At 40.0% G+C, this 23,595-nt stretch overlaps 1 protein-coding gene across 3 annotated transcripts in view; it reads left to right on the forward strand.

The window, feature by feature from the left end:
* Positions 1–23,595, forward strand: part of RIC1 (RIC1 homolog, RAB6A GEF complex partner 1) — a 167,890-nt gene that overhangs the window by 29,222 nt on the left and 115,073 nt on the right. For all 3 annotated transcript variants that reach the window (XM_033237263.1, XM_033237261.1, XM_033237265.1), the window contains one exon: positions 2,638–2,745. In XM_033237263.1, the coding sequence (XP_033093154.1) occupies positions 2,638–2,745 (108 nt within the window). Of the gene's footprint in view, positions 1–2,637; positions 2,746–23,595 lie in introns of those variants that run through there.

Below are 23,595 nucleotides of genomic sequence, written 5' to 3' on the forward strand. Positions count from 1 at the left end.
GGCAGTGCTGGTTTTCCAACATTGTCTTCTCCACTATTAAGTTGCTAGTCTTGGTCTTTTGCCTCTCTATATCAACTTCAGAGTGAGTTTGTTGATATCCAGGAAATAAATTTCTGGGAATTTGAGATTGTATTAAATCTGTATATCAAGTTGAGAAGAACTGACATATTGACAATATTGAGTCTTTGTATTCATTAACATGGAATATGTCTCCATTTATTTTTTCTTTTCTTTTTTTTTTTTTTTTGAGACAGAGTTTCACTCTGTCACCCAGGCTGGTGGTGCAGTCTCGGCTCATTGCAACCTCCATCTCCTGGGTTCAAGTGATTCTCCTGCCTCAGCCTCCTGAGTAGCTGGGACTACAGGTGCATACCACCATGCCTGGCTAATTTTTGTATTTTTAGTAGAGATGGGATTTCACTATGTTGACCAGGTTGGTCTTGAACTTTTGACCTCGTGATCTGCCTGCCTCAGCCTCCCAAAGTGTTGGGATTACAGGTGTGAGCAACGGTTTCACCATGTTGGCAGGCTGGTCTCAAACTCCTTACCTCAGGCAATTCGTCTACCTTGGCCTCCCAAAGTGTTGGTATTACAGGCATGAGCCATGCCCAGCCTTGTTTTTGTTTTTGAGATGGAGTCTCTGTTGCCTAGGCTGGAGTGTAGTAGCGCAGTCTCAGCTCACTGCAACCTGTACCTCCTGGGTTCAAGCAGTTCTTCTGCCTCAGCCTCCTGAGTAGCTGGGACCACAGGTGTATGCCACCACACCTGGCTAATTTTTGTATTTTTAGTAGAAATGGGTTTCACCATGTTGGCCAGGCTGGTCTTGAAGTCCTGACTTTAAGTGATCTGCCCGCCTTGGCCTTTCAAAGTGTAGGGATTACAGGCATGAGCCACTGCGCCTGGCCTGCAAATGTTTTGTCATGACAAATTCTACTTTTTTATTGCTGGTATATAGAAAATTTATTGACTTTTGTGTATTAATCTTGGATCCTTAACCTTGCTATGTAGTTGCTTATTCTGGGAGGATTTTGGGGTCAATTCTTTCAAATTTTCTGCAAAGATGATCATGTTATCTATGAGTAAAGACAGTTTTATTTATTCCTTCCCATTCTCTTTATTTCTTTTTGTGGTCTTATCGAATTAGCCGGAACTTACACTATTCTGTTGAAAAGCTGCTGTGAGTGGAGACATCCTTGCCTTGTTCCTGATCTCAGCAGGAAAGCTTTGAAGCTGTATGTTTCTCATAGATGTTCATCACGTTGAAAACATTTCTTTCCATTCCTGAGAGTTTTTTTTTTTTAAATCATGAATGAGTGTTGTTCTGTAGTTTGCTCAGTGTTTTTTGTTCATTTGTTTTGTTTTATGGAGACGGAGTCTCACTCTTTTGCCCAGGCTGGAGTGCAGTGGCGCAGTCGCAGCTCACTGCAACCTCCACCTCCCAGGTTCAAGCGATTCTCCTGCCTCTGCCTCCCAAATAGCTGGGATTATAGGTGCCTGCCACCACACCCAGCTAGTTTTTGTATTTTCAGTAGAGACGGGGTTTCACCATGTTGGCCAGGCTGGTCTCGAACTCCTGACCTCAGGTGATCCACCAGCCTCATTCTCCCAAAATGCTGGGATTGCAGGCATGAGCCATGGCATCCGGCCTTGCTCAGCATTTTTATCTTGTTTATTAGATTTATTAAGTGCTTTTTCTGTGTTTGTTGAAATAATCACATGATTTTTCTCTAGCCTGTTGATGTGATGGATTATATTAATTGAGTTTTGAATGTTGAACCAGCCTTGCGTGCCTGGGGTATATCGTATTTGGTTATGGTGTTTAATTTTTTTAATACATTGTTGGATTTGATTTGCTAATATTTTGTTGAGAGGTTTTATATTGATGTTCGTAAGAGATGTTGATCTGTAGTTTTCTTTTTCTTTTTTTTTTTCTTTTAAGATGTAGTCTCACTTTGTCACCCAGGCTGGAGTGCAGTGGCGCGATCTCGGCTCACTGCAAGCTCTGCCTCCCAGGTTCACGCCATTCTCCTGCCTCAGCCTCCCGAGTAGCTGGGACTACAGGCACCCGCTACCATGCCCAGCTAATTTTTTTGTATTTTTAGTAGAGACGGGGTTTCACTGTGTTAGCTAGGATGGTCTCGATCTCCTGGTCTCGTGATCCGCCCACCTTGGCCTCCCAAAGTGCTGGGATTATAGGCGTGAGCCACCATGCCCAGCCTGTAGTTCTCTTTTCATGTAATACCCTTGTCTGATTTTGGTATTAAGGGAATGCTGGACTCTGGACTCAAAATTAGGAAGTACTCTTTCTGCTTTTATGTTGTGGAAGGCTTTGTAAAGAATTGGTGTAATTTGTCCCTTAAGTGTTTGGTAGACTTCACCTGTGAACACATTTAGTCCTGGTTCTTTCTGTTTTGGATGATTATTAATTATTAATTCAGTTTCTTTAATATGTATAGGCCTAGGTTTAGGTCTTTGTTTTGGTTGATATGCTTGGAATGTTGAAAGCCAATAGTTTAATATCAATGTTGTATTTTATTTTACTCTAAAAATACTTTGAATACTCTATATGTTATCTTAAATTTTATTTGTGTGTATTTTTATGAGATATTGATAAAAAATACAACTGTTTTCTTCCAGCCGAGTGTGTTAATTGTAACCTACAAGGAGCCTGCAAAATCATCTACTCAGTTTGGATCTTACAAGCAAGCTGAATGGAGGCCAGATAGTACCATGATAGCTGTATCAGTAAGTAGATTTTTCCACGAAATAGTGTTTTCTTATGAAACCATTACATTGCATTTAAATTTGATTCTCTTAGATGACTTTCTTTCAGTCTTTTACACTCATAAGCATTTATTTTGTTCTGATAGGAATTGCTTTACTGATTATTCTATGTGGATTTCTCCTATAGCTTCTCTTTTGACTCTGCTACTTCCTACCATCCCTAAACATAGCACCTATATCCTTTCCTGTTTGTTGTTCTCACTTTACTGTTTTGTCCTTGAAGTCTAACTGCTTTACTAATTATTCTGTGCGTGTTACTCCTACAGTAGCTTCTCTTTTGACTCTGCTACTTCCTTCCATCCCTAAACATAGCACCTTCTGACTTTACTATTTTGTCCTTGAAGTCTTATCTAGTTTTTGAAAACATATTCACATGGTATTCTTGAATTTATATTTAAAGTCCTCCCTTCCATTCCAAAAGATATCCCACAAAATAATAAGCTTTATATGCATATGTAATACTAAAATTTTCATATCCATTTGGATCTGTTTCTCCTTTTTTCTTCTGTTCTATTAAACATGCCTAGATATGTTTAATTTTACCTTTTTAGTTCATGTTTTATCACTGTCTAAGGCTGTCATTATGACTTAATTTGCATTAGCAGTAATATATATGGTTAATTAACCTTATTGAGCACCTCCTATCTGATGAGTACAATTGTAATCAGTTTACATGGATCATCCCATTTAATCTTTCGATAAGTGCTTTGAAGTAGATATTATTATCCGTCATAATTGATGTGTAAGTTGAGGATCTGAAAAATTGTCTTATCCAAGGTTACATGGGTAGTGTATATTAGAGAGATAAGGTATAAACTTAGCTACTCAGCTTCCATTTACTGTATCCTTGTAACTAACTTATCTCTTTGCGTTGGTCGTTGGTTGCTTTCTAGTCCGTACTGTATATAACACTGACTAGGTTAATAATCTGAAATGTGCCATATGATCAAAAATACTGAGTAGTTCTACACTTCCTATAGCAGGAGTTTGCAGATGACTGACCATGTACCAAATATGCTCTGGTGCCTGTTTGTACACAGACCATAATGTAAGAATAGTTTTTACATGTTTAAATAAACAAAACAAGTCAAAGAAGAGTATTTGCTATAGTTGAAAATTATGTGATACTTAAATTTCGGTGTCCATAAGTAGAATGTTACTGGGGCACAAAAATCCTCACTGGTTTACGTATTGTCTGTAACTTCTTTCAAGCTACAGTAGCAGATTGAGTTGAAGTTCTTACAGCAAGCATATGTGGTGCTCTCATTGCTTTGCTCCTTTGTTCAGTGTACTGTATAGTAACACAGTTATAACTTCATAACTTTTCAAGTGTATACATATTGCCATTCTGTGACATTTTATATTATTTTTATTCTAGTACATAATCATGTCAAAAGAACCAGAGAAGAGAAAAAGACTTCGTTTTGTTTTTAAAGCACACTGGAGTGTGGTTTATTTTATTGTTGAATTTGATGGCAAAATATTGTATTTATTACTCAGTGGCACTATAGCTATGCCAAAAGAATATAAGCTGACATTACTAGACTAAGCACTTATTGGAATATACTGAAGGTAAAGTAAGAAGAATTAAAAATTTAGCACAGAACAGCTCACCACAGGAGAATTCCTTCACAAAGTATGAAAATGAAAGGGCAGTAAAAGTAAGTTTGCTTGGTTTTTGATGAATTGACAGATGTTATAATACTGCTCAGTTGTTAATTTCAGTGGTCCATGTGAAGTATGAATTGACTGAGAATTACTGTGAATGACCTGTGGAACAATTCCAGATGAAAAAAATTCTCAAAGGAGTTGAGAAAATACTAATTCAGTACAACCCGAAGTAGAATCTAAGAAGTTCTATTAATTGATAGTAGTAAAAATCCACATGGAGCAGCAAAAGACTTAGTTGGACAGATTTACACAAAGTTTATTAAAATATAAGTCTTTTAAAACCTATGGTTTTTGTAAGTTTTTTTTTCAGAGATGGGAGTGGGAATATCTTGACTTGCCCTACTCCACAGCTGTTATGGCTTGGGTAGTGATAAAGGTTCATTGGAAACTTTTTTTTTTTTTTTTTTTTAATGGAGACTGACTTTTTGTTTTCTTTACTTGAAGGACCACCCTCTACCACTTAACAGGCACTGAATAACTTTGGAAAATATCTTTTACTGTATTAGAAAACGTTTTCAAATATGAAATATGTAAAGTCTCATTAAGGACCAGCATTAATAGATAAAAATTTGCGCTCAATTTTGATGATAGGGAAAAGTACTTTAAACCCCAATTTACCAAAAAGGTTATTTCCACAAAAAGAATCTAATTCTCATTAGTGGATATGTATTACCAAAAAAAAGTTGTACTCAGTTCTCATTACTATTTAGAATTTTGTAACTATAAACCTTATAAAAATTTGCATTCTATTAATCATGATGTTTTATTTTTCTGTATTTCTTATGCTTTGAAATAAGGGCCTGCTATCCCTGGACAACCCACTTCCTGCCAGGGATAGCCAGTTCCTAGGGGACTCACCTACAAGTACACCTTCCTATGCAAACTAATCAATCCAAAGCATATAGCCCCAACCACCTCCTTTATTGACCTCTGCCACTCTGGGCCGATAATCCTCTGCCCTAATTATCTCAGGGCTAGGTACTATATAACTAGAGACAACTGATATTATTCAGCCTAGCCAATACCAAGCCTCCTTGCCATGCCTCAACCATTCCTTCCCATGGAAATCACAATAAAGGATCTTACTCATGTTTTCCCCTCACATCCACTGTCTCCTGATTGACCCTGGTAGTTTGCAGTATGTTCCTTGGTGGTGCATGTCATGTCCCCTCCTCTTTGGAACTGTGAGTAATAAACTGTCTTTTTATTGACAGTAGTCTCCTGATCTGTTCACCTCAGTATACTGAATAATAATAAAATCCACGTTTTAAAATACTTTCTTGTTATGTAGGTAAACAAGATAAACCTACATAATATTTTTGATTTTCCCTCTTGACTTGTGAAGTCTAAAATATTTATTATCTGGCCTTTTACAGAAAAGGTTTGCAGATCCTTATTCTACACAACCAAGTCCAGGCTTCTTAGCCTTTCATTTAAGGCACTTTAATCTCTAAAACCCTACTTCATTACTTCTCTGGTGTTATTTTTTCGTTGTCTACATGGACTTTCCTTTAGCTAAACTGGGTTTTTCCATTATTCCTTTTTTTTTTTTTTTTTTTTTGAGACGGAGTCTCACTCTGTCACCCAGGCTGGAGTACTGTGGCCGGATCTCAGCTCACTGCAAGCTTCGCCTCCCGGGTTCATGCCATTCTCCTGCCTCAGCCTCCCGGGTAGCTGGGACTACAGGCGCCGCCACCTCGCCCAGCTAGTTTTTTGAGTTTTTAGTAGAGACGGGGTTTCACCGTGTTAGCCAGGATGGTCTCGATCTCCTGACCTCATGATCCGCCCATCTCGGCCTCCCAAAGTGCTGGGATTACAGGCTTGAGCCACCGCGCCTGGCTTTTTCCATTATTCCTTAGAAATTTCAAAGAAAAATGACAAAATTTGCCAACTCATTGTTGGATAAATGAGCATGAGTAGTTGAGATTGCTCTGATTTCAAGCCTAGATGATTAAGTAGGTAGGTGTTCATGGCAATTAGTAAAAAATATAAGAAGAGCAAGCGTTCATGAAAGAAGATAGGAGTTTCTGGATTTGGTTCCATAGAGTTTTGTTATGTTACATTATTAACTTTTTTAAATTGTGGTAAACTATACATAGCATAAATATACATCGTATTTTAACTATTTTAAATGTACAATTCAGTGTCATTAGTAACATTAATGGTGTTATGCAGCCATTACCACTATCTGTTTTCTTGAATGTCACCCCGGACAGAAACTTGTTTATCATTAAGCATAACTTTGCATTCTCAATTTCTCCAGCTCCTGGTAACCTCTAATCAACTTTTTGTATCTATGAATTTGCTTATCTAGGTATTTCATGTAAGTGGAATCATACAGTATTTATCCTTTTATCTTTGGCTTGTTTCACTTAGCATAATGTTGTTAAGATTCATCCATAGTTGTGTTATGTATCAGAACTTCATTCCTTTTTATAACTGAGTAATATTGCATTATCTGTATATGCTACATTTCCTTAACTGTTGGTAGACATTTTGGTTGTTTCCAACTTTTGCCTTTTATGAATAGTGCGTTGTTGAACATTGGCATACAAGTAGCTGTTGGAGTTCCTGCTTTTGATTCTTTTGGGTATATACTGAGATATGGAATTGGTGGATCAAAATCCACAGAGGCTGCATCATTTTACATTTCTTTTGGCAGTGTAGGAGAGTTCCAGTTTCTCCTTAGCCCCTTAAATGCTTTATTTTCGTTTTGTTTAATAGCCATCCTAAAGGGGTGAAGTGGTATCTTCTTGTAGTTTTGATTTATGTTTTCCTAAAGACTAATGATGTTGATTATCTTTTCATGGGTTTGTTGGCCATTTGTATGTCTATGAAGAAATTCTATTCAAATTCTTTGCCCATTTTTGGCTGGGTGCAGGGGCTCACGCCTGTAATCCCAGCACTCTGGGAGGCCAAGGCGGGTGGATCATGAGGTCAGAACATCAAGACCATCCTGTCTAACAGTGAAACCCTGTGTCTAATAAAAAATACAAAAAATTAGCCAGGTGTGGTGGCAGGCACCTGTAGTCCCGGGAGAATGAGGCAGGAGAATGGCATGAACCTGAGAGGTGGAGCTTGCAGGTGAGCCGAGATCGCGCCACTGCACTCCAGCCTGGGTGACAGAGCGAGACTCCATCTCAAAAAAAAAAAAAAAGAAAATTCTTTGTCCATTTTTGAATTGGGCTGCCTGTTTGTATGTTGCTGAGTTGTTTATTCTTATATGAATCCCTTATTGGCTATATGACTTGACAATATTTTCTCTCAGTCTGTGGGTTTTCTTTTCATTCTCTAAGTCCTTTGATGTATAAAAGTTAATTTTGGTGAAGTACAATTTATCTATTTATTTATTTTTGAAACAGGGTCTTACTCTGTCACCCAGGCTGGAGTGCCAGTGGTGCAACCTCAGCTCACTACAGCCTCTGCCTCCGGGGCTCAAGTGAGCAGCAGGGGCTATAGCTGCACGCCACCATGCCTGGCTAATTTTTGTATTTTTTGTAGAGATAGAGTTTCACCATGTTGCCCAGGCTGGTCTTGAACTCCTTAGCTCAAACGATATGCCCACCTCGGCCTCCCAAAGTGTTTGGATTATAGGCATGAGCCACTACGCCCAGTCTAGTTTATCTCTATTTTCTTTTATTGCCTATGCTTTGGGTATCATATATAACAAATCATTGCCAAATGCCATGATTTTCCTCTTCTTTTTTTTCTTTTGAGAGTTTTATTACTTTATGTTTAGGTCTTTGCTTCCTTCTAAGTTAATTTTTGTAGATGGTGTAAAGTGTAAGAGTCCAACTTCATTTTTTGTGTGTGGATATATAGTTGTCCCAGTACAATATGTTAAAGAACTATCCTTTTCCCATTGAATGGTCTTGGTACGCTTGTTGAAAATCAATTGGCCATTGGTACTTGGGGTTATTTCTGGATGGTCCATTCTATTTCATTGTTCTGTATGTCTGTCCTTATTCCAGTACCACAGTTTTTAAATTTCTGTGGCTTTGTAGTAACTTTTGAAATCAGGAAGTGGAATCCTCCAATTTTATTGTTGTATTTCAGGATGTAAGTCATGTCAACCCATTATCAACCCATTGTAACTTGAAAATACCATAAGTCAAAAATGTAACAGCCCCAAACATCCATCATAATGTCGTAAGCTGAACCATCATAATGTCATAAGCTGAACCATCATAAATTCAGTACCATCTATAGTTTTGACTATTCTGAGCCAGTCCCTAAGATGCTGTACGACTTTTTTGAATTGTTTTTTCTATTTCTGTAAAAAATACCATTGGGAATTTGGTAGAGACTGCGTTGAGTCTGTAGTTCTCTTTGGGAAGCATTAATTTAAGTCTTCCAATCCATGAACATGTAATGTCTTATCAATTATTTAGACCTTTAATTTCTGTAAGTAGTGTTTTCCAGTGTTCAGTATGCAAGTCTTTGTCCTGCTTCATTACGTTTATTCTTAAGTTTTAAATTTCTTTTTGATGCTATTGCAAATGGAATTGCTTTTAAGTTTCCTTTTCAGTTGTTCTTTCCAAGTGTGTAGACACGTATCTGATTTTTTTTCCAACTTTTAAGTCCAGGGTATATGTGCAGGATGTGCAGGTTTATTACATAGGTAAATGTGTGGTTGGTGGTTTGCTTGCACAGATTATCCCATCACCTAGATATTAAGCCCAGCATCCACTAGCTATTCTTCCTAATGTGCTCCATCGTCCTGCACCCCGCCCCCCCGTCCTCCAACAGGCCTCAGTGTCTGTTGTTTCCCCCATGTCCATATGTTCTCATCATTCAGCTCCCACTTATAAGTGAGAACATGTGGTATTTGATTTTCTGTTCCTGTGTTAGTTTGCTGAGGATAATGGTTTCCAGCTCCAACCATGTCCTTGCAAAGGCCATGATCTTGTTCCTTTTTATGGCTGCATAGTATTCCATGGTGTATATGTACCACATTTCTTTTATTCAGTCTATCATCGATGGGCATTCAGGTTGATTCCATGTCTTTGCTATTGTGAATAGTGCTGCAGTGAGCATACGCATGCATGAATGTTTGTAACAGAATGATTTATATTTTGGGGGGTATACCCAGTAATGAGATTGTTGGGTCAAATGGTATTTCTGCCTCTAGGTCTTTGAGGAATAGCCTACTGTCTTCCATAATGGTTGAACTAATTTCCACTCCCACCAACAGTGTAAAAGCATTCCTTTTTCTCTACAACCTAACCAGCATCTGTTGTTTTTTGACTTTTTAGTGATAGCCATTCTGGCTTGTGTGAGATGGTATCTCATTGTGGTTTTGATTGGAATTTCTCTAATAACCAGTGATGCTGAGCTTTTTAAAATATATTCGTAGGCCACATTTATGTCTTCTTTTGAGAAGTGTCTGTTCATGTCCTTTGCCCACTTCTTAATGGGATTTTTTTTCCTTGTAAGTTATTAAGTTCATTGTAGATGCTGGATGTTAGACCTTTGTCAGATTAATAGATTACAAACATTTGCTCCCATTGTGTAGGTTATCTGTTCACTCCAATGATAGTTTCTGTTGTCGTGCAGAAGCTCTTTAGTTTGATTAGATCCCATTTGTCAATTTTTGCTTTTGTTGCAATTGCTTTTGTCATCCTTGTCGTGAAATCTTTGCCTGTGCCTATGTCCCAAATGGTATTGCCTAGATTTTCTTCCTGGGTTTTACATTTAAATCTTTAATCAGTCTTGAGTTGATTTTTCTATAGGGTGTAAGGAAGGGGTCCAGTTTCAGTTTTCTGCATATAGCTAGCCAGTACTCCCAACACCATATATTACATGAGGAATCCTTTCCCCATTGCTTGTTTTTGTCAGGTTTGTGAAGATCAGGTGGTGTAGGTGTGCATTCTTGTTTCTGGGTTCTGTATTCTGTTACATTGGTCTATGTGTCTATTCTTGTGCCAGTACCATGCTGTTTTGGTTACTGTAGCCCTGAATTACAGTTTTAAGTCAGGTAGTGTGATACCTCTGGCCTTGTTCTTTTTGCTTTGATTGCCTTGGCTATTTGGACTCGTTGGTTCTATGTGAATTTTAAAATAATTTTTTTCTAATTCTGTGAAGAACATCGGTGGTAGTTTAATGGGAATAGCATTGAGTCTATAAATTACTTTGGGCAGTATAACCATTTTCACAATATTGAGTCTTCCTATCCATGAACATGGAATGTTTTTCCATTTGTTCATCTCTCATTTGTTTGAACATTGGTTTGTAGTTCCCCTTGAAGAGGTTCTTCACCTCGTTGGCTGTATTGCTAGGCATTTTTATTCATTTGCGACAATTGTGAATGGGAGTTCATTCATGATTTGGCTGTCTGCTTGCCTGTTGATGTATGAGAAGGCTAATGATTTTTGCACATTAATTTCTTTTTTTTTTTTTTTTTTTATTATACTTTAAGTTCTAGGGTACATGTGCATGACGTTTATATCATGTATAACTCCCAATGCAATCCCTCCCTCCTCCCCTCCCCATGATAGGCCCCAGTGTGTGATGTTCCCCTTCCCGAGTCCAAGTGATCTCATTGTTCAGTTCCCACCTATGAGTGAGAACATGCGGTGTTTGGTTTTCTCTTCTTGTGATAGTTTGCTAAGAATGATGGTTCCAGCTGCATCCATGTCCCTACAAAGGACGCAAACTCATCCTTTTTGATGGCTGCATAGTATTCCATGGTGTATATGTGCCACATTTTCTTAATCAGTCTGTCACAGATGGACATTTGGGTTGATTCCAAGTCTTTGCTATTGTGAATAGTGCCGCAATAAACAAACGTGTGCATGTGTCTTTGTAGTAGAGTAATTTATAATCCTTTGGGTATATACCCAGTAGTGGGATGGCTGGGTCATATGGTACATCTAGTTCTAGATCCTTGAGGAATCGCCATACTGTTTTCCATAATGGTTGAACTAGTTTACAATCCCACCAACAGTGTAAAAGTGTTCCTATTTCTCCACATCCTCTCCAACACCTGTTGTTCCTGACTTCTAATGATTGCCATTCTAACTGGTGTGAGATGGTATCTCATTGTGGTTTTGATTTGCATTTCTCTGATGGCCAGTGATGATGAGCATTTTTTCATGTGTCTGTGGCTGTATGGATGTCTTCTTTTGAGAAATGTCTGTTCATATCCTTTCCCCACTTTTTGATGGGGTTGTTTGCTTTTCTTGTATATTTGTTTGAGTTCTTTGTAGATTCTGGATATTAGCCCTTTGTCAGATGAGTAGGTTGCAAAAATTTTTCCCATTCTGTAGGTGCCTGTTCACTCTGATGGTAGTTTCTTTGGCTGTGCAAAAGCTCTTTAGTTTAATTAGATCCCATGTGTCAATTTTGCTTTTGCTGCCGTTGCTTTTGGTGTTTTAGACATGAAGTCCTTGCCCATGCCTATGTCCTGAATGGTACTACCTAGATTTTCTTCTAGGGTTTTTATGGTATTAGGTCTAACATTTAAGTCTCTAATCCATCTTGAATTAATTTTCGTATAAGGGGTAAGGAAAGGATCCAGTTTCAGCTTTCTACTTATGGCTAGCCAATTTTCCCAGCACCATTTATTAAATAGGGAATCCTTTCCCCATTTCTTGTTTCTCTCAGGTTTGTCAAAGATCAGATGGCTGTAGATGGTGGTATTATTTCTGAGGACTCTGTTCTGTTCCATTGGTCTATATCTCTGTTGTGGTACCAGTACCATGCTGTTTTGGTTACTGTAGCCTTGTAGTATAGTTTGAAGTCAGGTAGCGTGACGCCTCCAGCTTTGTCCTTTTGACTTAGGATTGTCTTGGCAATGCGGGCTCTTTTTTGGTTCCATATGAACTTTAAAGCCGTTTTTTTCCAATTCTGTGAAGAAAGTCATTGGTAGCTTGATGGGGATGGCATTGAATCTATAAATCACCTTGGGCAGTGTGGCCATTTTCACGATATTGATTCTTCCTATCCATGAGCATGGTATGTTCTTCCATTTGTTTGTGTCCTCTTTGATTTCACTGAGCAGTGGTTTGTAGTTCTCCTTGAAGAGGTCCTTTACATCCCTTGTAAGCTGGATTCCTAGGTATTTGATTCTCTTTGAAGCAATTGTGAATGGAAGTTGATTCCTGATTTGGCTCTCTGCTTGTCTGTTACTGGTGTATAAGAATGCTTGTGATTTTTGCACATTAATTTTGTATCCTGAGACTTTGCTGAAGTTGCTTATCAGCTTAAGCAGATTTTGGGCTGAGACAATGGGGTTTTCTAAATATACAATCATGTCATCTGCAAACAGGGACAATTTGACTTCTTCTTTTCCTAACTGGATACCCTTGATTTCTTTCTCTTGCCTGATTGCCCTAGCCAGAACTTCCAACACTATGTTGAATAGGAGTGGTGAGAGAGGGCATCCCTGTCTTGTGCCAGTTTTCAAAGGGAATTTTTCCAGTTTTTGCCCATTCAGTATGATATTAGCTGTGGGTTTGTCATAAATAGCTCTTATTATTTTGAGGTACGTTCCATCAATACCAAATTTATTGAGCGTTTTTAGCATAAAGGGCTGTTGAATTTTGTCAAAAGCCTTTTCTGCATCTATTGAGATAATCATGTGGTTCTTGTCTTTGGTTCTGTTTATATGCTGGATTACGTTTATTGATTTGCGAATGTTGAACCAGCCTTGCATCCCAGGGATGAAGCCCACTTGATCATGGTGGATAAGCTTTTTGATGTGCTGCTGAATCCGGTTTGCCAGTATTTTATTGAGGATTTTTGCATCGATGTTCATCAGGGATATTGGTCTAAAATTTTCTTTTTTGTTGTGTCTCTGCCAGGCTTTGGTATCAGGATGATGTTGGCCTAAAAAGAGTTAGGGAGGATTCCCTCTTTTCTATTGATTGAATAGTTTCAGAAGGAATGGTACCAGCTCCACCTTGTACCTCTGGTAGAATTCAGCTGTGAATCCATCTGGTCCTGGACTTTTTTTGGTGGGTAGGCTATTAATTGTTGCCTCAATTTCAGAGCCTGCTATTGGTCTATTCAGGGATTCAACTTCTTCCTGGTTAGTCTTGGGAGAGTGTAAGTGTCCAGGAAATTATCCATTTCTTCTAGATTTTCTAGTTGATTTGCGTAGAGGTGTTATAGTATTCTCTGATGGTAGTTTGTATTCTGTGGGGTCGGTGGTGATATCCCCTTTATCATTTTTTATTGCGTCTATTTGATTCCTCTCTCTTTCTTCTTTATTAGTCTAGCTAGCGGTCTGTCAATTTTGTTGATCTTTTCAAAAAACCAACTCCTGGATTCATTGATTTTTTGGAGGGTTTTTTGTGTCTCTATCTCCTTCAGTTCTGCTCTGATCTTAGTTATTTCTTGCCTTCTGCTAGCTTTTGAATGTGTTTGCTCTTGCCTCTCTAGTTCTTTTAATTGTGATGTTAGAGTGTCAATTTTAGATCTCTCCTGCTTTCTCTTGTGGGCATTTAGTGCTATAAATTTCCCTCTACACACTGTTAAATGTGTCCCAGAGATTCTGGTATGTTGTATCTTTGTTCTCATTGGTTTCAAAGAACATCTTTATTTCTGCTTTCATTTCGTTATGTACCCAGTAGTCATTCAGGAGCAGGTTGTTCAGTTTCCATGTAGTTGAGCGGTTTGGATTGAGTTTCTTAGTCCTGAGTTCTAGTTTGATTGCACTGTGGTCTGAGAGACAGTTTGTTATAATTTCTGTTCTTGTACATTTGCTGAGGAGTGCTTTACTTCCAATTATGTGGTCAATTTTGGAATAAGTGCGATGTGGTGCTGAGAAGAATGTATATTCTGTGATTTGGGGTGGAGAGTTCTATAGATGTCTATTAGGTCCGCTTGGTGCAGAGATGAGTTCAATTCCTGGATATCCTTGTTAACTTTCTGTCTCGTTGATCTGTCTAATGTTGACAGTGGAGTGTTGAAGTCTCCCATTATTATTGTATGGGAGTCTAAGTCTCTTTGTAGGTCTCTAAGGACTTGCTTTATGAATCTGGGTGCTCCTGTATTGGGTGCATATATATTTAGGAGAGTTAGCTCTTCCTGTTGAATTGATCCCTTTACCATGATGTAATGGCCTTCTGTCTCTTTTGATCTTTGATGGTTTAAAGTCTGTTTTATCAGAGACTAGGATTGCAACCCCTGCTTTTTTTGTTCTCCATTTGCTTGGTAGATCTTCCTCCATCCCTTTATTTTGAGCCTATGTATGTCTCTGCATGTGAGATGGGTCTCCTGAATACAGCAGACTGATGGGTCTTGACTCTTGATCCAGTTTGCCAGTCTGTGTCTTTAATTGGAGCATTTAGTCCATTGACATTTAAGGTTAATATTGTTATGTGTGAACTTGATCCTGTCATTATGATATTAACTGGTTATTTTGCTCGTTAGTTGATGCAGTTTCTTCCTAGCCTCGATGGTCTTTACATTTTGGCATGTTTTTGCAATGGCTGGTACCGCTTGTTCCTTTCCATGTTTCGGGCTTCCTTCAGGGTCTCTTGTAAGGCAGGCCTGGTGGTGACAAAATCTCTAAGCATTTGCTTATCTGTAAAGGATTTTATTTCTCCTTCACTGATGAAGCTTAGTTTGGCTGGATATGAAATTTGGGTTGAAAATTCTTTTCTTTAAGAACGTTGAATATTGGCCCCCACTCTCTTCTGGCTTGTAGAGTTTCTGCCGAGAGGTCTGCTGTTATTCTGATGGGCTTCCCTTTGTGGGTAACCCGACCTTTCTCTCTGGCTGCCCTTAAGATTTTTTCCTTCATTTCAACTTTGGTGAATCTGGCAATTATGTGTCTTGGAGTTGCTCTTCTGGAGGAGTATCTTTGTGGCGTTCTCTGTATTTCCTGAATTTGAATGTGGCCTGCCCTACTAGGTTGGGGAAGTTTCCTGGATGATATCCTGAAGAGTGTTTCCAACTTGGTTCCATTTTCCCCCTCACTTTCAGGCACCCCAATCAGACGTAGATTTGGTCTTTTTACATAATCCCATACTTCTTGCAGGCTTTGTTCATTTCTTTTTCTTCTTTTTTCTTTGGTTTCTCTTCTCGCTTCATTTCATTCATTTGATCCTCAATCGCTGATACTCTTTCTTCCAGTTGATCGAGTCGGTTACTGAAGCTTGTGCATTTGTCACGTATTTCTCGTGTCATGGTTTTCATCTCTGTCATTTCGTTTATGATCTTCTCTGCAGTAATTAATCTAGCTGTCAATTCTTCCACTTTTTTTCAAGATTTTTAGTTTCTTTGCGCTGGGTACGTAATTCCTCCTTTAGCTCTGAGAGGTTTGATGGAGTGAAGCCTTCTTCTCTCATCTCGTCAAAGTCATTCTCTGACCAGCTTTGATCCGTTGCTGGCGATGGGCTGCGCTCCTTTGCAGGGGGAGATGCGCTCTTATTTTTTGAATTTCCAGCTTTTTTGCCCTGCTTCTTCCCCATCTTTGTGGTTTTATCTGTCTCTGGACTTTGATGATGGTGACGTACGGATGGGGTTTGGTATAGGTGTCCTTCCTGTTTGATAGTTTTCCGTCTGACAGTCAGAAGGACTGTCTGTTGGTCTGTTGGAGATTGCTTGAGGTCCACTCCAGACCCTGTTTGCCTGGTATCAGCAGCAGAGGTTGCCGAAGATAGAATATTGCTGAACAGCGAGTGTACCTGTCTGATTCTTTCTTTGGAAGTTTCCTCTCAGGGGTGACGCCACCCTGTGAGGTGTGGGGTGTCAGACTGCCCCTAGTGGGGGATGTCTCCCAGCTAGGCTACTCAGGGGTCAGGGACCCACCTGAGCAGGCAGTCTGTCCGTTTTCGATCTCAACCTCCGCGTTAGGAGATCCGCGGCTCTCCCCAAAGCTGTCAGACAGAGTCGTTCGCGTCTGCACCGCCCTGCTCTTTCCCCTAATGGGTGCAGCTGTGCGCTGTCCGCAGCGGTAGAGTCTACAGAGACAGGCAGGCTTCCTTGAGCTGCTGTGAGCTCCACCCAGTTCGAGCTTCCCAGCGGCTTTGTTTACCTACTTAAGCCTCAGCAATGGCGGGCGCCCCTCCCCCAGCCTCGCTGCTGCCTTGCGGATAGATCGCCGCAGACGGCTGTGTTAGCAGTGAGGGAGGCTCCGTCGGCGTGGGACCTCCCGGCCAGGTGTGGGATATATTCTCCTGGTGTGCCTGTTTCCTTAAAGCGCAGTATTGGGGGGGAGTTACCCGATTTTCCAGGTGTTGTGTGTCCAGTTCCCCTGGCTAGAAAAAGGGATCCTTCCCCCTTGCGCTTCCAGGTGAGGCGATGCCTCGCCCTGCTTCAGCTCACGCTGGTCAGGCTGCAGCAGCTGACCAGCACCGATTGTCCAGCACTCCCTAGCGAGATGACCCCAGTACCTCAGTTGAAAACGCAGAAATCACCGGTCTTCTGTGTCGCTGGCGCTGGGAGTTGGAGACTGGAGCTGCTCCTATTCGGCCATCTTGCTCCGCCCCCCTGCACATTAATTTTCTATCCTTAGACTTTGCTGAAGTTGCTTATCAGCTTACAAAGCTTTTGGGCTGAGGCAATGGGGTTTTCTAGATATAGGATCATGTCATCTGCAAACAAAGATAGTTTGATTTTGTCTCTTAACTATTTGAATACCCTTTATTTGTTTCTCTTGCCTGATTTCCCTGGCCAGAACTGCCAATACTATGTTGAATAGGACTGGTGAGAGAGGGCCTCCTTGTCTTGTGCCTTTTTTCAATGGGAATGCTTCCAGCTTTTGTCCATTCATTATGATATTGGCTGTGGGTTTCTCATATATGGCTCTTATTATTTTGAAGTATGTTCCTTCAATATCTGGTTTATTGAGAGTTTTTAACCTAAAGGGATGTTGAATTTTATCAAAGGCCTTTTCTGCATGTGTTGAGATAATCATGTGGTTTTTCTGTTTAGTTCTGTTTATGTGGTGAATCACATTTATTGAATTGTGTATGTTGAACCAACCTTGCCTTCTGGGGATGAAGCCTACTTGGTCATAATGGATAAACTTTTTGTTGGGCTGCTGGGTATTTGCCAGTATTTTGTTGAGAATTTTTGCATTGATGTTCATCAAGGATATTGGCCTGAAGTTTTCTTTTTTTTTGTTTCGTCTCTGCTAGGTTTTGTTATCAGGATGATGCTAGCCTCATAGAGTGAGTTAAGGAGGAGTCGCTTCTTTTCTTTTTTTTTTTTTTGAGATGGAGTTGCCCAGACTGGAGGACAGTGGTGCAGTGGCACAAGCTCAGCTCACTGCGAGCTCCACCTCCGGAGTTCATGCTGTTCTCCTGCCTCAGCCTCCCGAGTAGCTGGGACTACAGGCCCCTGCCACCACATCCTGCTAATTTTTTGTATTTTTAGTAGAGATGGGGTTTCACCGTGTTAGCCAAGATGGTCTCAATCTCCTGATCTCGTGATCCGCCCGCCTTGGCCTCCCAAAGTGCTGGGATTACAGGTGTGAGCCACCGTGCCCGGCCCCTTCTTTTTAATTGTTTTGGAATAGTTTCAATAGAAATGATACCAGCTGTTATTTGTACCTCTGGTAGAATTCAGTTGTGAATCTGTCTGTCCTGGGCTGCTTTTTGGGGGGAGTGGGGAGGGTGGCTAGGCTTTTTATTACTTCTCAATTTCAGGACTCATTATTGGTGTATTCAGAGATTCAGTTTCTTCCTGGTTCAGTCTTAGGGAGGGTGTATGTGTCCAGGAATGTATCCATTTCTTCCAGATTTTCTATTTAATGTGCATAGATGTGTTTATAGTATTCTCTGATGATTGTTTGTATTTCTTTGGGGTCAGGATGATATCCCCTTTATCATTTCTGATTGTGTTTATTTAAATCTTCTCTTTTCTTCTTTGTTAATCTAGCTAGTGGTCTATCTATTTTATTAATTTTTTCAAATAACCAGCTCTTGGATTCATTGATCGTTTGAATGGTTTTTCATGTCTCTGTCTCCTTCAGTTCTGTTCTGATCTTGGTTATTTCTTGTCTTCTGCTGGCTTTTGGGTTTGTTCATGTTTCTGTAGTTCTCTTTGTTGTGATTTAGGTTGTTAACTTGAGATCTTTGTAGCTTTTTGATGTGGGCATGTAGTGCTATAAATTTCCCTCTTAACACTGCTTTGGCTGAATCCCAGAGATTCTGGTATATTGTCTCTTTGTTCTCATTAGTTTCAAAGAACTTCTTGATTTCTGCCTTAATTTCATTATTTACTCAAGTCACTCAGGAGCAGGCTATTCAATTTCCATGTAGTTGTGTGGTTTTTAGTGAATTTCTTAATTATTTTGAGTAAATATTTTTTAGTGTTGTGGTCTGAGAGACTGTTATCATTTCAGTTCTTTTGCATTTGCTGAAGAGTATTTTAATTCCAATTATATGATCAGTTTTACAGTAAGTGCCGTGAGATGATGAGAATAATTATTTTCTGTTGTTTTTGGGCAGAGAGTTCTGTAGATATCTGTCAGGTCCACTTGAACCAGGAGCTAAGTTCAGATCATGAATATCTTTGTTAATTTTCTGTCTTGGTGATCTGCCTAATATTGTCAGTGGTGTGTTAAAGTCTTGTCAGTGGTGTGTTAAAGTCTGCTACCATTATTGCGTGGGAGTCTAATTCTTTTTGAAGGTCTCTGAGAACTTGTTTTAGGAACCTGGGTCGTTCTATATTGTATGTGTATATATTGAGGATATTTAACTCTTGTTAAATTGAACCTTTTATCATTATGTAATGCCCTTTGCCTTTTTGATCTTTTTTCATTTAAAGTCTGTTCTGTGAGAAACTAGGATTGCAATCCCTGGTTCTTTCTGTTTTCCGTTTGCTTGGTAAATTTTCTTCCATCCCTTTATTTTGGGATGTGTGTCTTTGCACATGATATGGGTCTCTTGAAAACAGCATACTGCTGGGTCTTGGTTCTTTATTTAGCTTGCCATTCTGTGTCTTTCAATTGGAGCATTTAGCCCATTTACATTTCAGGTTAGTATTGTTATGTGTGGATTTGATCCTGTCATCAAGATGCTAGTTGGTTGTTTTGCAGACTTGTTTATGTGGTTGCTTAATAGTGTCACTGATCTGTTTACTTCAGTGTGTTTTTGTAGTGGCTGGTAATGGTTTTTCCTTTCCATATTTAGTGCTTCCTTCAGGAGCTCTTGCAAGGCAGGTCTGATGGTTATGAATTCCCTCAGCATTTGCTTGTCTGAACAGGATCTTATTTCTCCTTTGCTTAAGAAGCTTAGCTTTACCAGATATGAAATTCTGGTTGGAAATTCTTTTCTTTAAGAATGTTTAATATTGGCCAGGCGTGGTGGCTCACACCTGTAATCGCAGCACTTTGGGAGGCCGAGGCAGGCGGATCACGAGATCAATAGATCGAGACCATGCTGGCCAACATTGTGAAACCCCATCTCTACTGAAAATCCACAAATTAACCAACTGTGTTGGCACATGCCTGTAGTCCGAGCTACTTGTGAGGCTGAGGCATGGTAATCACTTGAACCCGGGAGGCGGAGGTTGCAGTGAGCTGAGATTGCACCACTACACTCCAGCCTGGCAACAGAGCGAGACTCCATCAAAAAAAAAAATGATGTTTAATATTGGCCCCAATCTCTTCTGGCTTTTAGGGTTTCCACTGAGAGGTCCATTGTTAGTCTAATGGGCTTCCCCTTCGTAGGTGACCTGGTCTTTCTCTCTGGCTGCCCTTAACATTTTTCTTTCATTTTGACCTTGCAGAATCTGATGATTATGTGTCTTGGGGTTGATCTTCTCCGGGAATATCTTATGAGGGTTCTCTGCATTTCCTGAATTTGAATGTTGGCCTGTCTTCCTAGGTTGGGGAAGTTCTCCTGGATGATATCCTGAAATATGTTTTCCAACTTGGTTCCATTCTCCCCGTCTCTTTTAGGTACCCCAATCAGTTTTAGGTTTAGTATATTTACATAATCCCACATTTCTCGGAGGTTTTGTTCATTTTCATTCTTTTTTCTCTATTATTGTCCACCTATCTTATTTCAGCAGGATAATCTTCGAGCTCTGAGATTCTTTTCGCCATTTGGTCTGTTCAGCTGTTAATAATTGTGATTGCATTGTGAAGTTCTTGTAGTGTGTTTCTGAGCTCTAACAGGTCAGTTATGTTCCTCTCTAAACTGCTCCTCCTAGTATTGTCAGTGGTGTGTTAAAGTCTCCCACTGTTATTGTTTGGGAGTCTGAGTCTCTTTGGAGGTCCCTAAGAACTTGCTTTGTGAATCTGGGTGCTCCTATATTGGGAGCGTATACATTTAGGACATTTAGCTCTTCTTGTTGAATTGAACTCTTTATCATTATGTAATGCACTTTGTCTTTTTTGATCTTGTAGTGTGTTTCTCAGCTCTGATAGGTCGGTTACGTTCCTCTCTAAACTGGCTCCTCTTCTTTCACATTGTCAGTGGTGTGTTAAAGTCTCCCACTATTTTTATGTGGGAGTCTAAGTCTCTTTGAAGGTCTCTGAGAACTTGGCACCTCCTGTATTGTTTTGTCATGTTTCTTAGCTTCTTTGCGTTGGGTTACAACATGCTCCTTTAGCTCAGCAAAGTTCATTGTTACCCACCTTCTGAAGCCTACTTCTGTCATTCAGCTTTCTCAGCCTCAGCCCAGTTCTGAGCCCTTGCTGGAGAGGTGCTTTGGTCAGTTGGAGGAGAATAGGCACTCTGGCTTTTTTAGTTTTCAGTGTTTTTGCATTGATTGTTTCTCATCTTTGTGGGCTTATCTACCTTTGATCTTTGAGGTTGCTGACCTTTGAATGGGGTTTTTGTAGGGTCTTTTTTGGTTGATGTTGTTGTTTTCTGTTTGTTCTTCTTTTAACAGGCCGCTCTTCCATAGAGCTGCTGCCATTTGTGGTGGTCTACTCCAGACCCTAGTTGCCTCGGTTTTTCCTGTACCTGGAGGTATTACCATGGAAGGCTGCAAAACAACAAAGATGGCAGCCTGCTTCTTCCTTGGAAGCTCCTTCACAGGGGGGGGTACTGACCTGTTGCTTGCTCAAATGTACCTGGAGGAGGTGGCTGGAGACCCCTGTTGGGAGATGTCACCTAGTCAGGAGGAACGGGATCAGGGACCTACTTGAAGCAGTCTGGCTGCAACAGGTGTGCTCTGTTGGGGATTCCTTCAGCCCCCAATCGGTATGGGCTCTCCAGGACCCACAGGCTGGACTGATTGAGAAGCCTGAACACGAATGTGGCAGCCTGCCCTACCACCTGGGTACTCCATCCTGGGGGGTAATTAGAGCTCTGTCTAATTGGGGGTGGCTCAAGACCCCAGCTGGGAAGACCCACTACCCCATGAGGAGGAGTGGATAGAAGTCTCACGTGAAGAAGCAGTCTGGCCACGATCTGGCAGTGTGGCTGTACTACACTGCAGGAACCCTTTCTCATCCAGGCTGTATGGATATATGTGATTTTTGTGTATTCATTTTATGTCCTATAACTTTTGCTAACTTTATCAGCTCTAATATTTTTTGTGTGCATTATTTATACACCTTGTCTGTGGTCTGATTTGGATGCCTTTATCTCATTTTCTTGTTTAATTGCTCTGGGTAGAACTTTCAATACTATGTTGAATTAAGTGGTAAAAACGGGCACCCTTATCTGTTCTAGCGGAAAGGCTTTCAGTCTGTCACCATTGAGCATAATGTTGGCTTTAGGTTTTTCATATATGACCTTTATTAGGTTGAGGTTATTTACTTCTGTTCTTAGTTTCTGGCATGCTTTTATCGTTAAAGGGTGTTAAATTTTGTCAAATGCTCTCTTTGCATCAGTTGAGAATCATGGATTTTTTTTCTTCATCCTGTTAATGTAGTATATTTCATTGATTGATTTTCAGATATTGAATCATCCTTGCATTCAGTGAATGAATCCCACTTTGTCACAATGTACGAAGTATTTGCTGAGGATTTTTCATCTGTATTCATACAATATATTGATCTATAGTTCTCAAGTCAGTTTTGGTAGATTGTATGTTTTTAGAACTTTCTCAATTTCATCTGGCATGTCTAATTTTATTAGAATGCAACTCTTTATTGTATTCTCATAATCTCTATTTATGCAAAATTACTAGTAAGTTCTTTCATATCTGATTTTTGTAATTTGAATCATTTCCTTTTTTTCTTAACTTACGTAGAGGTTTATCAGTTTTGTTGATTTTTCAAAGAGTCAACTTTGGCTGGATGTGACAGCTCATGTCTTTAATCCCAGCACTTTGGGAACCTGAGGTGGGAGGACTGCTTGAGGCAGGGAGTTACAGGGGAGTCTGGGTGACATAGTGAAATGCAGTCACTACAAAAAATAAATTAAACTTAGCCAAGTGAGTTGGCACATGATTGTAGTCCTAGCTACTCAGGAGGGTGAGTCAGGAGGATCACCTGTGCCCAGGAGTTCAAGGTTACCATGAGTTTTGATCTTGACACAGCACTCCAGCCTGGGCAATAGAGCAAGACTCTGTGTCAAGAAAAACCACACAATTTTTGTTAAAGTGTATTTTCTTTATTGTTTTTCCATTTTCTTTTTATTTTGCTCTCATCTTTATTATTTCCTTTCTTCTTCTAGCTTCAGGATTACTTTGCTCTTTGTTATTTAGTTATTTTTTGTGCACATTTAGGTTATTGATTTGAAATGTCCCTCCACCCCCACCTTTTTTTTTTTTTTTTGAAACAGATTCTTGCTTTGTTGCCCAGGCTGAAATGCAGTGACATGATCATGGCTCCTTGCAGTCTTGATTTCCTGGGCTTAAGTGACCCTCTCCCTCAGCCTCCCTAGTAGCTGGGACCATAGGGACGTACCACCACACCCAGCTGATTTAGTTTAATTTTTGTAGAGATGTGGTCTCACTACGTTGGCCAGGCTGGTCTCAAATTCCTAGGCTCAAGCGAACATCCTGCCTTGGCCAAATGCTGGGATTACAGGCATGAGCCACCACACTGGGCCTGAGATGTGCCTTTTTAAGTGTGGCTGTCTACTGTTTCAACCTCTGGCAGTTACCCAGCTCCAAATTTGCTTCCACATTTTTGGGTATCTTTATAGCAGCACCCCACTCTCTGCAGACCGATTTACTGTATTAGTTCATGCTCATGCTGCTATAAAGAACTGCCCAAGACTGGTTAATTTATAAAGGAAAGAGGTTTAATTGACTCACCGTTCTACATGGCTGGGGAGG

Source organism: Trachypithecus francoisi, unplaced genomic scaffold (genome assembly GCF_009764315.1).
Source record: "Trachypithecus francoisi isolate TF-2019V2 unplaced genomic scaffold, Tfra_2.0 Lachesis_group16, whole genome shotgun sequence".
Classification (NCBI taxonomy): domain Eukaryota; kingdom Metazoa; phylum Chordata; class Mammalia; order Primates; family Cercopithecidae; genus Trachypithecus; species Trachypithecus francoisi.